The sequence below is a fragment of the Neolamprologus multifasciatus genome, chromosome 4, assembly GCF_963576455.1.
Source record: "Neolamprologus multifasciatus chromosome 4, fNeoMul1.2, whole genome shotgun sequence".
Taxonomy (NCBI): Eukaryota; Metazoa; Chordata; class Actinopteri; order Cichliformes; family Cichlidae; genus Neolamprologus; species Neolamprologus multifasciatus.
Window position 1 is genome coordinate 25,907,988 of NC_140442.1, and position 15,691 is coordinate 25,923,678.

The 15,691-nt window shown below is 41.2% G+C and overlaps 1 protein-coding gene across 2 annotated transcripts; it reads left to right on the plus strand.

Moving 5' to 3' along the window:
* Nucleotides 1-819: 819 nt before the first annotated feature.
* Nucleotides 820-15,041, plus strand: LOC146520634 (interleukin enhancer-binding factor 3 homolog). Of its 2 annotated transcripts, XM_085156892.1 has the most exons (18): nucleotides 820-930; nucleotides 2,189-2,285; nucleotides 2,977-3,197; nucleotides 3,304-3,478; nucleotides 4,815-4,962; nucleotides 6,395-6,486; nucleotides 7,659-7,754; nucleotides 8,020-8,131; nucleotides 8,248-8,345; nucleotides 8,929-9,040; nucleotides 9,174-9,287; nucleotides 9,547-9,752; nucleotides 9,907-10,086; nucleotides 10,169-10,450; nucleotides 11,863-11,995; nucleotides 12,099-12,146; nucleotides 13,678-14,073; nucleotides 14,182-15,041. In XM_085156892.1, the coding sequence occupies exons 2-18, from the start codon at nucleotides 2,283-2,285 to the stop codon at nucleotides 14,310-14,312; spliced, it is 2,547 nt and encodes an 848-aa protein (XP_085013018.1). In that variant the 5' UTR covers nucleotides 820-930; nucleotides 2,189-2,282; the 3' UTR covers nucleotides 14,313-15,041. The 2 variants fall into 2 exon arrangements, with proteins under 2 accessions (XP_085013018.1, XP_085013019.1); XM_085156893.1 differs by lacking the exons at nucleotides 13,678-14,073; nucleotides 14,182-15,041 and adding an exon at nucleotides 12,669-13,518.
* The last annotated feature ends 650 nt before the right edge of the window (nucleotides 15,042-15,691 follow it).

Below are 15,691 nucleotides of genomic sequence, written 5' to 3' on the forward strand. Positions count from 1 at the left end.
ATGGCAGTGGTTCGTGTGGATATATATTTCCCTAAAAGGTAAACTATGTGTTGTTGCAACACAACTGGTGACCTACCCAGTGTGTACCCTGCCTCTCACCCTATGATAGATTTTTTTTATATGCGTCGCAATAATATTTGTTTTATAAAGCCAATCACGGAGTCTGACATTGTGCTTAAATGCGCTTTTCTCAAAGTTTGCATGAAGTCTTGGAACAGAACTGAATCACAAAAATAACAATAGTTTTCATAAATTATGTATAACGATAACTTGGTGATAGACCTTTGATAAAAAAGTATCTGATGGTGTGTCAAAGTCAACTGTATGATTTCCAGATAACCAGCGCAGTAACAATGTAATGCTGAAATGTTTCGAGTTTTCGTGAGCTGATTAGAACTGAGTTTGATAAGATGTGAGATAATTTTAATTTGAAAAGACTATTCCAGACTGTAATACTATATCTGGATCAAGAAAAGTATTCTGTGATATTTTCTTTATAATTTCTGCAACCCCTTTTTTCATACAAGATACCAAAGCTACTTTTTCTTTTGAAAAGTAGCTTTTTCCACTACTTTTCAGACCAAATCCTTAAATAACTGTCATTATTCTTGTGGGGGAAACTTTATGGAGATCTCTCACAGTAACACACAAGCTGTGGAAATGACTACGAATATTTGTTATGTAAGATAACTGTCGTGACATTAGTCCCAAACATTGCTGAATCAATCAGCCAAGTGTTTAGAATTCAATGCCTTGATTATTGGCCACGCCCCAAAGACGGTGTTCCTCTTTTCTATTTGTAAATATTCAAGTCACGTGGAAATTTAGTCCAATGAGCACCATTCTCTTCCCAGATCATGGGCGTTTCCATTTGTGCTCCTGCTGCCGAGACCGGGAGCTAGCGTGAAGCGCTGTGTTAACGACACAACGGTAAGTAATAAGAAAAGCTCCGAAATAATGACTTTAAGTATTTAGGAATGAACATACTAAGGAAGCTGAATACCAAAAGTAGTTCAGTAGCTCGACTGTATATTCCGTCCTGGGCTCGTAGACTTCAGATGTTGAGCTTTTCTTGCCATTGTTCGGCAAAGCTAGCATGCTAGTGCTAACTGTAGCTGAGGTTTCAATGGGGTCTCGTTTTGTCTCCTCTACCATTTTGGTGTCTGATAAGCAGCAGACAAGTACTTAAATTCAAAATTCTCAGTTAATGTGCATCATATTATCGAATTTTGCAATTGGCAGGAATAATGGTATCAGACATGCCTGTGTTTCCCGATTTGTGGAGCATGTCTGCGCAGCTTTAAACCGCAGGCGGTCGGTTTTTGTCGGGGATGCGAGCTAGCTGCCGTCAACAGCCAGACTGCGCCGAATTAAAATGGCGTCTGTTTTTAAATCCACGAGTTGGAGCTGCGAGGGTTCGGGGACTGGTTGTTTCTTGACGTAAAGGTTACGTTTCACTGTGAAGTTTTAGTGCTCTAGTGGCTCGTGGGGAGTTCGACGTGAGCTCATTTTGGCTTTGAGCCATGTTTCGGTAAGTCGTTGACAGGTTGGAGCGTAGAAAACGGGGCAGTACGAGCCGTGTTTAAGATTTCAGCTCTTTTACGTTATGTCAGCTTTGTATCCAGGTACAGAAAGGTAGACCCACGATGGGAATGCTACAGTATGTGAGACATGTGGGTGTGTCGTTACTATTGAATGAGAAGTCCTGCCCGCCCACTTCACGCCACTATTTGATCCAGATCTTAGCGTTTTGCTGTAGTAACACAGTAGCAGCTAAACTCATCACGTCAGACAACACTGATGAACACTCAGTCGTCCGTGAAGGTTCTGCTGTTCCCCTCCACTCACATTAATCTGTTTACACCAGCCTGTTTTTTTTTATTTTGGTTAGAAATTTAAAAAAAATCTAACATGATTGCCCTTTATTCTGAAATATTGTGGTTTGTAGACACGAGTGAGTCGCATTGTGGAGCAGGAGAGGCTGGGCCTGTTTAGTGCCTGAGGCTTGTAAATTTGTGCCAACTATGTTGCTGCAGCTGGAGGCCAAAGATGCCAGTGAAGTGTAAAAACATTTTCACCTCTGAGCCACTGAATGTCGAACAGCGGCAAACTTGAAATAAAAAAAATTGTTGGTTTTAATTTTGCCCTGGTTTTTGATTTTTTTTTTTTTTTTATTTCCGTCCTGCAGACTCGGACAGCAGCAAAGTCATCTGCTGCCAAGACGACCGTTTTAATACTGTGGGTCACTGGATAAAGCAGCCGTCACGGTCTCCACAACAGCAATGGTAAAATTTTCATTTTTCAAGTCTTACTGCGTGTGGTTTATAGGGCAGAGGATATCCCGGCATTTATATTCAATACCAGTGTTAACAGGACAAATGATTGTGACCCATCAGATGCAGCCAGCATGTTGTTGTTTCATGATGCCCGGGGCTTTGGGAACACATGCTGGCTGCTTTCACATCACTGCCATCACTCTCCCATAATTTGGCTTTGGTTGCCTGTGCATACCCTCTGCTCGTGTAATGACTAGTTTTAGAAGCTTGACCTCTGTGTTCAGTATTTCATTTCATCAAACAAGGTCAGAGGAAGGAGGTCTTAGTTTGGTGGCCCGTTTAATCTTGATAAATGTTTTTTCCAGGTTGAGCAGGAGCTATTTCATAAAGCTGGATTAGTAAAGTTAGTTGAATAACTGGTCTGAATAGAACCTCGACTGAAGTTTGAGGAGCTGCTGCATAAGTGTGTTAATCTGGTTAATTGTCCCAGGGTAATTCAAGATGAGGTATTAATGTATTTTCAAGAGTAAATGTTACTTTTATTTGCAGAACGCGAGGTAATAAATCTCGTGCACATTCTTGTCATGCATTGAAGTCTGGGTAGTGTTACGATGGGAATGCTTTGATTGAAACTAGTCTCGTCTAGCCATGTGACAGATGTTTCCCTTAAATTCACGCTGTTGTTTCTTTTCACCACTAGCCACCACCAATGCGCCACCGCGCCATGCGTGTCTTCATGAATGACGACCGCCATGTTATGGCAAAACACTCTGCCATCTACCCGACACAGGAAGAGCTGGAAAGTGTACAAAACATGGTGTCTCACACAGAGAGAGCACTCAAGGCTGTCTCTGACTGGCTGGATAAACAGGAAAAGGGGACGACAAAGTCTGACTCAGGCACAGAGACTGATAAAGAAAGGTGAGATGTTGGAGACTTTGGTGAGTAAACAAGTACCTTTTTAAAACCAAATCTGACTTTGTTTCATTTTATTCTTCTCCACTGTGCATCCGGTGTCTTTTCAAAGTGAGCATAGGGATCAGGCCACCCGCTCTCTGCGTGGCGTCATGAGGGTGGGACTGGTTGCTAAAGGCCTGTTACTGAAGGGGGACCTGGACCTAGAGCTGGTGCTCCTTTGTAAGGACAAGCCTACCATCAGTCTGCTGAAGAAGGTGTCTGAAAACCTTGTTACACAGCTCAAGGTGAGAAGTGTGACGATTCACTCTATATTCTGATAAGTTCTATTTAACTATAACATTGCTATTTCAGATAACTTCAAACTAAACTAAAACTAGATGCGATTTAACACAAAGATAAAAAGTAGATTTAGAAAAAGGCAAATTAAGTGAGCAAATGTTTATAAACTATATTAGTTTTAGTCTTTGTGGTGCATTATCAATCTGAAGCTTTGGGGCATGTCTTGATAGAGATTTGGGGTACCTATGTGGCTGTGATGCTACTTGTATTGTAATGCCTGTAAAGTCTTAGCCTTATTAAACATATTTCTCATTATAGTAATTGGAAAAACTAAAACGGCCCATTTTAGAACAATGAAGACTAAACTGAAACAAGCAGAAGCTGAAAGCTAACTGAAATTAAACTTGAGTTGGGAAAATTCTTTTCAATTTTGACATGACTGATGTTCTGGTTGTCCGTGTCATCCTGTCCAGTAAGGACAAAAAAAACTTCCCACTGGCAGCATGCACACAAGCAGTGACTCCAACCCAAAAAGCAGCTCCTCTTTCTGTGAGCTGGGAAGAGGAAATGTAAAGCTAAAATGAATTCAAGGGTGCACTAAACCAATGAAAATGTTATTTGGCTGAAATCGTCCACCTGCCAGTATTTGTATTTTAAACGTATTAATTAACATTGTGTTAGGCCCGGAAAGCTTGTATTTTCGGGTTAGCCCTTCACACTTGGGAATACTTTTTAATTAAAATTTCAGAAAAATGTAAGCATTAAATAAGCTAATCAGAAGCGTGAAAACTCCTCTGACCCAAAAGTGTCTGCAGACGGACACATTTGTGGGAACAATGATAGTAATGGGTATTATGGAAAAGCTAGTCGTTGCCTTTGTTCTTATGAAAGTGAAATCTGCGATTGCCTCACCAGTGAGAATTTGGTTGGATGAGAACATATCCATTGATATAAGCCTTGAGATTACGTCTGTACTGGTATGTAAACTGTTGGGGAAAAGTTACTGGTAGCAGTTTTAATAAAACAAAATGATCTAGGACCAAGAATCTATATTTGCTAGCTTCATAGATTTCTATAATAACTCAATATCTTTGAAATGAAACAAGACATTAGGGCTTTTTATAAACCCAAATTTAGAGGATAAAGAGATTTCCAAGTTTTCATTCTGGATCCCTGGGTAGTGTTATGTTGTTAAGGAAATTCTACAGTTGTATAGTCTTTGGTATCCCTACATGTGTCCTCCTTCATGACTGGATAAGTTAAAGAAACCAGTGTCAAGTCTTTTTTTTTTTTTTTTTTTTTTTTTAAACTGTACTGATTGTCTTGTTTTCTTTCTTTCAGTCGATCACAGAAGACAAGTATGTGGTGACCCAACAGATCCGTGAAGCTAGCATCGTCATAAAGAACACCAAGGAGCCCCCTCTCACCCTCACAATTCACCTGACGTCCCCTTTGGTCCGTGAAGAGATTGAGAGGGCTGCAGCTGGAGGTAAGCTCCTGACAGAAAGCCTCAGTGTTTTTCTTTCTTTTTTCTTCTCTTTCTTCTTTTTCCCCTCTTTTTAGTGGCACCCTGTTTCCAGCAGGGAGGCCAGGCAGGTAACCAGCCTAGACAGATATTGTTTATTGGGCCTTCAATGGAGCTAGAGGACAAGAAATGCAGTCACATAATGAAAGTGTGCTATGCTTATAGCTCTCTAGACACTCTCGTAGTTCCATGTAATGTAATTGGACATTTTTGATGGCCCAATATACAGTATAGGGCAGGTAGTTTACTGACTTCTGAAGACGTGGCTTTTTCTTCCCCCTTAATGATCAAGGTCACCAAAGAAATGAAGGCTTACTGAGAATTTAACCAAATACAAAAAGAGAGACCACTTTGTTTGCATGTGTTTTATCATTGATGATGAACAGTTTGCATTGCAGCAAAAATGAGTAGCAAAACGTGCAGTGACACCCAGCAGTGGGCTATTGACAGTCTCTGATGTTGTTGAGCAGGGAAGGCTCGGGGTTGCAGATAATGACAAGGGACACTTGAAATTGCCTGTCCAACCACACCCAAAAATCCAGGGGTTGGTCCCACACGTCAGCTAGTAATAATTAATGGCAATGTGAAACGTGTCGTTATTTGGATTATTGGTAGCTATACAACAAAACATTTGTTGTATTTTGCGTTTTTTGAGTTTTCAACAATAGACCTCTACCTTGACTTTATCTGTAGCTTCGTGCTCACAGTGAGGCCCAGTTTGGGACTTTATTTATTTTTTCTTTTTAAGCCATCAGTTTTGCTGCAGTGTGGACTTTTTTTATACCCACTTTTTGTGTATCTGATCATTTTTGCCTGTGGTTTCAATTCTGATTCTCTCTGTCAAGCCTTCTAGTTTGTCAATTTTTAGGGACGCTGGACCTTTGACCAACTGGCCGCTCTCTGTCTCGGAAGGGGCAAAGCGCAGTGTACCCAATCTAGGGGTGAAGGGGAGGGGCTCTACCTCCTGTTAGCACCAGAAAAAGAAAAGTAGACCGTTTTAGGCAATGAAACTAAAGCATCCATTTGAGTTGAAGCGGCTATGGAGAGACAACCTCCCATTTGATGCAACCTATAATCCCTTTATAAAGTCGCCTTTCTACGTCAGGGATTTATTTTTATTTCTTGTAATCTCTTATTTTTTACATATTCCAGTTACAACGCACTCTGCATTACAGTCACTCCGGTGGAATTTAAGTGTAATTGTTACGTGCCGGGTCATGTCAAACCATATTAACTGGGAGGTTGGGAGCGTTTGGTGGTTCTCCAGTGGAGGGGTCCCCCTCCCCTTTCCCCTCCTGGCTGTGGTTTGGGAAGGCTGCCTGTGTTCCCCCTGGCCGGCTGACAGAACTCCCCTTGGTCAAACTGTACCTTGTCTTCTTATTCCACCTGCCAATAGAAACGCTTTCAGTCAACGATCCCCCGGATGTTCTGGACAGGCAGAAATGCCTAACTGCCTTGGCGTCTCTCCGCCACGCTAAGTGGTTCCAGGTTTGGATCTTGTCTTTATTTGTCTCTAAAACAGAAGTAGTTTTGAGTTTGGTTTTATGCTGTTTGTCTTTTATTTGGGCGTTCCATGTGTTTTTTGTTTTTCTTTCTTTTTTTTTTTTAAATTTACTCTTTTGAAGTGTACTTCCTGTAGTAATTCTTGATGACCTGGATGTTTGTTTCTTAGGAAACCTTTGTCATCGCACTGTTGTAGAGTTGTTTTACTCACATAACAGATTTTTATTGCTTTATCATTTCATAAACTGAGAAATTGTTGCTTTTCAGTCCCTGATTTTCTTTGTTTTCACATTTAGCTTAATAGCGTCTAACTCAAATCAGTAAAAAAAAAAGGGGAGGGGGGGAACTAATCCATGGTTTGTCCAGGTGCAATATTTCTCTAATGTCAGTGTTGCTGTGAGTGCTTTGTCATTATTTTCACACTTCTGCAAGTCGCAAGCTCCACTTTTGGTAGTTTTCTGAGAAAGGGTTCCCTTTAGTTAACTGTGTTTTATTATATCTCATTGTAGTATTTTCGCCTGTTTCATTTCTGGCTTTGACACTATAACGATCAGTGCTCCATCTCTGCAGCTTGTTATTGTAGAGTATGTGGCCTCAGCTGTTTCTGCTCTCTGGCTGTTTCTGTTACTCTGTGTGCCACAAAAGCAGCAGAAATATTGCACCTCGAGTCATATTTTAAACTTCCTTTGCCACTAACTTAGTCATGGCCTCTTTTAATGACAGCACATGTATGCATATCCTCTGAAATAACACACATGTTAATCATTTTAAAGTTGACATAAAGTTTGAGGTGGCTTTAGTCGCACATTCATATGCATGCTTTTTTCCCCCCTACAAACAGAAACAAGCAGTAACTACACCATCGATCATGTTGGCTATTGATTCGCAGACATAATTAGGCTTCCACCAAAGTGATCAAACATCATTCTGTCACCTAATCTCTCTGGACATTTACCATAATGACAAAGCTAAGCTGCTGTAGTCTGTGTGGCTTCATTTTTATCTTTCCACATATTTGAATATTTATCTTGCTTTTTGTTGCGTACAGTCTGCTTTTCTGTTGTGTTGTTGTTGTTTTGTTTTTTTTCTTGTTGTTTTGTTTTTTGTTTAACTAAGGCTGTTTGTGCCCCTCCCCCCACCCCTTCTTGTTTCCTCAGGCTAGAGCCAATGGGCTTCGCTCCTGTGTCATTGTCATCCGGATCCTAAGGGACTTATGCGCCCGCGTCCCCACATGGGCCCCACTCCGGGGCTGGGTGAGTAAAAGAAAACAGCCTTCTAACAAAAATAAATAAATTTTAGATAGATATGCGCTGATTGTGCCTTTTTAGGACTATCACATATGTTGAATAAATATTGCCAAGGCTGATGAAAATGTCAAAAAACAAAAAAAGAAACTTTAAAATTCCTTTGTTATTGCTTTCAAGACACCACTATCTCACGTTCTAATACTATGACCTGAAATCTCTTTGTGTAAGTAACTGGGCTTAAAAATAGCATCCTGTCTCTCATGCTTTGCAGCCATTGGAGCTGATCTGTGAGAAAGCCATTGGCACAGGGAACCGGCCCATGGGTGCAGGAGAGGCTCTGCGGAGGGTTTTAGAATGTCTGGCTTCAGGAATCCTCATGGCAGGTATACACCTGAGATCTCTTCTCAAAACTTTAATTGTGCAAGTGTAATTGTACTTGTTTAGTTTGTGTGCTTATTTCTAAGCACACGCCAATGCTGTCGTTTGTTTATGTTGTAAGATGGGCCTGGAATTTCGGATCCATGTGAGAAGGAGCCAACAGATGCAATTGGTCATTTGGACCAGCAGCAAAGAGAAGACATCACAGCAAGTGCACAGGTTAGTGCATGTGCATGTGCGAGTGTGGCGGCAGCAGCAGCGCCTCAAAAAGGCCCCAAGAGGCTGGCTACAAAAGCAAGCTCATGTCCATCGACATCTGTGTTTAAATTCCCAAATATGCAGCAAAGAAAGAAAAATCATGTTTACAGCCTGGTACAAAAAAACAGCCTAACATGATCTGCATGGAGAGAGATTTGTTTATTTCATATTTTTAATTATATTTTCAAATTAGGTTTAAAATTGGGGTCATTGGGGGGAAAAAACCTCCAGTACTTTTAAACTCTATTGCTTAACTTGAATTAGCTGGTTTCTATGATGCAGTCAAGCAGTTTATGGTTGCAGCATGCTGATGAGTTTTGCTAGCCATAACTGGTGACTTAGCACTTTAACCCGTTGTCCAAATATAGTCACTTCTGACTTAAAGTAAACGAATAAACAAAAGAAATGGCTCTGACACTAACAACAGGGCTTCATAAACCAGTGAGTGATGTCACCGTGTCTGTGTCCTTCTTTCATATACAGTCTGTGTTCTGCATATTCATAAATGGGTATATAGTTAACATCATGTGCTTGTTGTCCTCAGCATGCCTTAAGACTGTCAGCTTTTGGACAGCTTCACAAAGTGCTTGGAATGGATCCACTTCCTTCTAAGATGCCCAAGAAACCTCGACCTGAGACTCCTATCGATTACACAGGTAAACCTGAGATTTAAGTCGTCTACAAAAGCACATTAGACATGGAAGTTTTGTCTGTGCATGGTGTATATTTAATATGTATTTAGTATAATTTGAATGATCTCATTGCACAACTTTGGTTGTTGTGTTTCAGTGCAAATCCCACCCAGTACAGCATATGCACCACCAATGAAGAGGCCTATCGAGGAAGAAGAGGGTACTGATGACAAGAGTCCCAATAAAAAGAAGAAAAAACTGCAGAAGAAATGTAAGTGCTCTTTTAGCTCCAGTTGCATGTGAACCTTTAGCACATGTACCAGTAGGTTTCCTTTCTATTTGAATTAAATTAACAATTTTGATGTTTGTTCACTTTCAATAGGTTAAAAAAGATGTTTAGTAATTATAATTTTTAAAACCACTTTCTGGTCAAAGAAATTTCACTAGTCTGATAATTAAAGTAAAACATTTTGATTTTACTGTATGTTGTTATTGTTATCATAATGCTGTTTTTCTGACTTTATCACCAGCTGCAGAGGAGAAGGCTGAGCCTCCCCAAGCCATGAATGCCCTAATGAGGCTCAATCAGTTAAAGCCAGGACTACAGTATAAGCTGATCTCCCAGACTGGCCCAGTTCATGTTCCTGTCTTTACAATGGCTGTAGAGGTAGATGGCAAGACATTTGAGGCTTCAGGCCCATCGAAACGCACTGCCAAGCTGCACGTAGCTGTAAAGGTAGGCAAAACATTTGCAAGACTGTCTGAAATGTATATTAGATTTCATTGTTGCCTTAAACCTCAGTGTCTTTTTCTTATTCTGTCTTTTTGTAGTTAGATTTTATTCTTGCATCTTTTTAACCTACACTGAATCTTCTGTGGGCACCTTTTAGGTTTTACAGGACATGGGCCTGCCCACTGGAGTAGAACTAAAGTCTCCTGAGCCGGCAGTAAAAGCAGACGAGGCAGTAGTAGCAAACACTGTGGAACAACAGAAGCCAGTAGTGCCACCTGTCGAAACTATCACTGCTGCCGCAGGAGCAGCTAATGCAGAAAGCACTGAAGCTGCAGAGGTATGTGTGTCAGCAACCAGTTTTTGGGTTGTTTCCTGTACTGCTCAATGTGTCATTTTACCCACCAACTCTTTCTTATCAGACTGCTCGCCAGCAGGGACCAATCCTCACTAAACACGGCAAGAACCCAGTGATGGAGCTGAATGAGAAGCGTCGAGGCCTCAAGTATGAGCTCATATCAGAGACCGGCGGCAGCCACGACAAACGTTTTGTCATGGAGGTGGAGATCGACGGGCAGAAGTTCCAGGGCACAGGATCCAATAAAAAGGTGGCTAAGGCTTATGCAGCTCTGGCTGCACTGGAACGGCTCTTCCCTGAAGGCTCTGCACCTGAGGCTGCTAAAAAGAAAAAGGGACCACCCATGGTAAGCATCCCATTTCAAAAGTCCAGGCCCAAGATTTTTGCTTAAAGCATTATTTGTAGTTAAAGTAACTGTGGTGCATGTTGTATTTTGTGTACATCAGTCCCTGCACAGCTCAGTGGTAATGTACCATGACAGTGATGAAAGAGTAACATCCAACAAGTTTACATCTTGCGTCTTGCAGTGAAGTAAAGTTGTAGGGTCTTGTGTTTGGGGGGGGCGGGCGTTCTGTATTGGAGCATCATATTAAAATGGCAGTAAAAGCCGTAACGATTGTACACACAACACGCCAACTTAAGAGCTGCATGACCAGCCGAAGTGCCAAAAGAAGATCCTGTCACGTGACCTCAAAATAAACTCATGACACAGGCAATGCAGCAAGTATAATGGCCCCATTACTGCTCAAATAAAAGAAATGAGGAGTTAAAATTAAACATGCTCTGTTCATCTGTTTGAGTTAATTACTGATGTTAGAAAGGATTGTGTCACATCTTAAAAACATGAGACAGTTGCCTCTTAACAGGCTGACAAGTGAATTCTATCTGAAAGATGCACAACAGAAGTATCTGCCAAAAAAAAACAAAGGGGGGAAAAACACTTTAATGAGCATCTTTCTTCAATGCTCTCTTCCACTCCCACTGCTATCTTGGATTTGGTTGTCAAGAGAAAATTATAGTCCATTGTAGGGCTTGCAATAAATGGAAATCTTCTGGTTAATGGTGGCAAACGCTGGCTCTCCTGATAAGATCATCTGCAGTTCATCCATGTTATGTAGCAAAATACTATCTTGAGTGGATGCTGTTAGCCAGTTTACCCAGACTGTTGAGCTGATCTGGTAACTAACTACTTAATCTGCTAATGGCATGAACTATGGCTAGGTTACTGCTAACTGGTTAACTGTTTTGTTTGCTAACGCTATTAATAGCAAAAGTATAATGGTATTGATTTGAACTCTTTACCCTTGAAAGTCTACCATGAGTATCCCTTGAAGCTCTTTTCTGCGCGGAGTGCTTCCTGTCATATTTTAGGCCTGCTTATAGAACAAAATGACTGGGTTTGCAACAGAAGTTAGCGAAGGTGGTCTCTGCCTTTGCAGCTACCCTTTGAAAACAAACTACTGTAATAGTCATCAAACAATGTCTTTATTGGTATTAACTGAGGTGTTGAAACTCACCATTAAAGGTACAGGGGAGGTCATCAAATGTTGTCTTTATGACGTAAAGAGTTAAGATATCAGCAAATAAGGTACGGCACAACGCTAAGATGAATAACTAACATTTGCTTGTGTTATTACTCATATGGGGGAAGTCGACTAGCTGTAAAATATAGTTATGTAACATGTACTTTTGTCATTGTTACTGAAACACAGGTATGCAGAAAGTTATGCTGAACTGTGATGTTCATTTCCTCTTTAGCACACGCCAGGGTTTGGCATGATGGGAGCCCCTGGACCTGGAGATGTCGGCGCCCCCAGGGGCAGAGGGAGAGGAGGGCGAGGTCGTGGAAGAGGCAGAGGTTTCAATAACGGAGGCGGCTATGGCCAAGGAGGTAAAAACAGATCCTGGGTTTACTGGTACTGCTGGTAGACTTGGTCAGTGTGCTTGACACAGTGTTAAATCTCTTGAAAATAAAATTTATGTGCTCCTCCCAGGTGGCTTTGGAACATATGGTTATGGGAACAGCGCCAACTCCGGATACAGTGAGTGTCCATTTCTTCCTTGCTAATCTTGTTGTGGGTGAGAATGTAATCTTTGAGAATTTAGTCTCCAATTTACCCTGTGAGCTTCAGAATTATATATTTTTGCCAGTTTGTTAGCATAGATGTTGTCCTCCTGCATCTGGCAAGAACTCTGGGAAATGTAGTCTATTATGTAAAAATGGTTTTTCCCCCAGCCAGCAAGACCATATGCTGGGTTGTTCCCAGTTCAGTGATTTTACATTTCTCTGCTTTAAGCCACAGGATTGAATCTGGTTTTGACAAGTCGCCTCTTATGAGTACCCCTTTCTTCGTTCTGGCAGCCTGTTCTGAGGACTGACCGACAAGAGCGTGACAGGAGCAGAGAAATCTAAAAAAGACCAAAACAAAAATTCAGTTTGAACAAAATCTGACCAATGAGTATTTCACCTGCCACCATTTTAAGGCAGGAAAAAAAATTCAAACTAAAATTTAAATCTAATTTTGATCATTTTTTCCCCTTCTCTGCCCTGTCTCACTCTTTAGGTGACTTTGTCTCAGACTGCTATGGCTACCACGAGTTTGCGACATAGATGTTCCCCCAGTCTTAGAAAATCCAAAACTGTGCTGTAGCGAGGATAAAAACGGACAAAATACTCAGTAGTTTTCCCGAAGCATCACGAACTCCCCTTCACCACCAAGTCCTCAACCCTGGGAACAAAGTGACAACTACCCTCTGCCCTGTCTTGCCAGTTCCTCTTGTCGTAACCATGGCACCTCGGGGAGATGACGTGCCACTTGCATGCATGTAGCCATAACACCTTGTGTTCTCTCAAGTTGCCGTGGATGTACCCAAACTCCTGGATCGCTGCAAGCTGCAGGGCCGATTTGTTGCAGAGTATCTTCACCCGTCATACTGGGGGACGGGGCTTGTTTTTGGAGTGTGATTAGCTGGCAGCTGGACTATGCTGCCTTTTGGATTGTTGTCAAGACCACGACGATGGCCTGGTCTCTCTCTTTGTCTTCATAACGTTTTCTTGGATGCAAATGCTGAGAACATTTCCACGTGGATTGCTTTTTAGTTCACTTAATGCTTTTTACTCACTCCCGTGTTTTTTCCAGTTTGCTTTTGAAAAGTGGTTATGTGGTCTATTCGAAAACAACAAAAGAATCTGCTGTTTCTGTATCACATCAGCAACACTTGTTAAGTCATTACTGCACTGAATGCATGATGTTCTTATTTTGGGGATGTCTGCAGGTTTCAGTTTTCCATCTGTATTAAGTATTAAGTTCTAAACTGTAGCTGTTGGAAGACAGAGTGGATGAATTGGAAGATCTGATGCGTGTTGGTGAAGAAAAGACTTGTTCTAGATGTTTTTATGTTTTTTGTTGTTTTTTTTATTTTTTAAATAAATGTTACTTCATTCATCACTGTGCTACTGCAGGCTTTGTTTTGATTGTGTGTGATAATGTATTGCCATTAAGAAACATGTAGTAGGTGCAGCCGCTGCCATGCTGTTTGTTTTTATGACCATGCAATGCCCTTGTTTCACAGATTACTACAATAACGGAGGTACAAACGGAGGACCTGGGGCATCAGGCAACTCATCGGTTGGCCCTCCAGCTAACACAGCACCGGGCCCAGCACAGGGATCCTATGGTTCATACTACCAGAACGATGGAGCCTACACTGCCGCTTCTGCCAGCAAGCCCCTCAAAAAGAAACCCCCTATGCACAAAGGAGGGAAAGCAGCTTTTCCAGGTCCCCCAGGGACAAATAGTGGGCCTGCAGGGGGCTACCAGTCTGGCAGCGGCTCAGGGCAAGGCTCCTATAACCAGTATGGCCAGGGCTACGGGCAGGGAAAGAAGAGTTTTAACCAGAACCAGGGGGGAGCAGGTGGATACTCGTACAGCACTGCATACCCGAGCCAAGTGACAGGAGGAGCTGGAGGTAATCAAGATTACAGTTACGCTGGTAAAGTGTTGGGATTTTAAGGATTCTAAGAAAAATGTTTATGCATGCACATTTTCATCACTAATTGTCATCGTTTTGGTGCAGGTTTCAACAACCAGTCCGGTTACAACTCACAGGGAGGTGGAGGAGGTAGCAACCAGGGCTTTGGTTCTCAGTACCACAACTCGGTGGGCTACGGCAGAGGCGACAGCAGCATGAACTACCAGTACAGATAGACTGCGTCCCGCCATCTGTGAATCTCCAGCACCCCGCATCAGTGTCTCAAGCCTTCTCCAAAGAAAGTGATTGACGGCTTGCCTGTGCTCTCTGCCTTTTCTATGTTTGCTTCGTATGTGCTTTTGGTTTGTATGTAGCACATGTGGGCACAAAACGAGATACCTGGACTTTGATGTGTCAGAGCCAAGTTGTGGCTGAATTTACTGGTCTGTTTAAGTGGTCTGGTCAGTGCTTAGTCTTTTTTAAAATTATATTATTATTTTTTTTCTTTTTTTTTTTTTAATCGATACTACCAGTCCCCATTCTCATCACTAAATATGAAAGCCGATGCTACAAATCACTTGCTTGCTCTGACTTGGTTTCCTTTAAAAGTTATGTGGCAACAGCATTTATTTCCACATGAAATTTAGTACAATCTTGTGGTGTTAAACTACAGGGTTGTGTGTTTTGTTTTCCTTTTGTTTTTGTAACAATTCAGTGGACCCAAAAACTACTTTTCTTCAGTGCTTGTAATTTTGGCTTATTTTGTAATTTACCTACTGTGATGTAGTTATTTTAATAAATGGTTTTGGAGATTACTGGAAAGTACACTTTATGTTCTGGTGTTTAAAGTCACATTTCTGCTCAATGTAGCTTTTGGATTGGGTGGGACTTGTTTCAGTTAATGTACAACAAACTATGTTTGTATCAATAAAAGACTTTTATTTTGAATAAAAGCCTTCATTACAGTTTTGACTAAACGTATCGGCTAGCAGTTATATTCATATAAAGTGGGGTATTTCACAGGTAATATTAAGCAGGCTCAAGAGAAATCGGGAAACGCTACCAAAATTATAGCTATAAGCATTTGGAAACTGGATAAAATAAATTATGATTTTATTTTATTCTTTTTAAATGTTCATAGATGCCCCTAGGGTTATAAATCTCCTGTAATGTAGTGGCATCACTGAAGCGGAAAAGCTTGTTAAAGGTTAGTAATCAATAAAATAAAATATAGTCCGACTGTAACTATGTTATAGAAATAACGCTTTCTCACTCATCCTTTGGTCGGCAGTGGACCAAACCACTTTGAGAAACATGTGGGGAAACATATTTATATACATAAACATCTGCCTATTATTAAACCAGTAGCTTTCACTAAATTTAATGTTATTGCTATTTACAATTACATAGTTATATAAAAGGATGTGCTGAGGAGGCCAAAGCGTTTTTCGCAGAAAAAGGGATGTTCGACCACCTTGTACACCATAATATCCGCCCATACTTGGATTGCCATGACAACGCAATTTTAGTCTGCTTTAGGACGGTGGCTACAAAGGAAAAGAGAAGCTTAAGTCGCTCTTTTTGAACTTGGTGCTACACAAAGACCCAGTGTAAG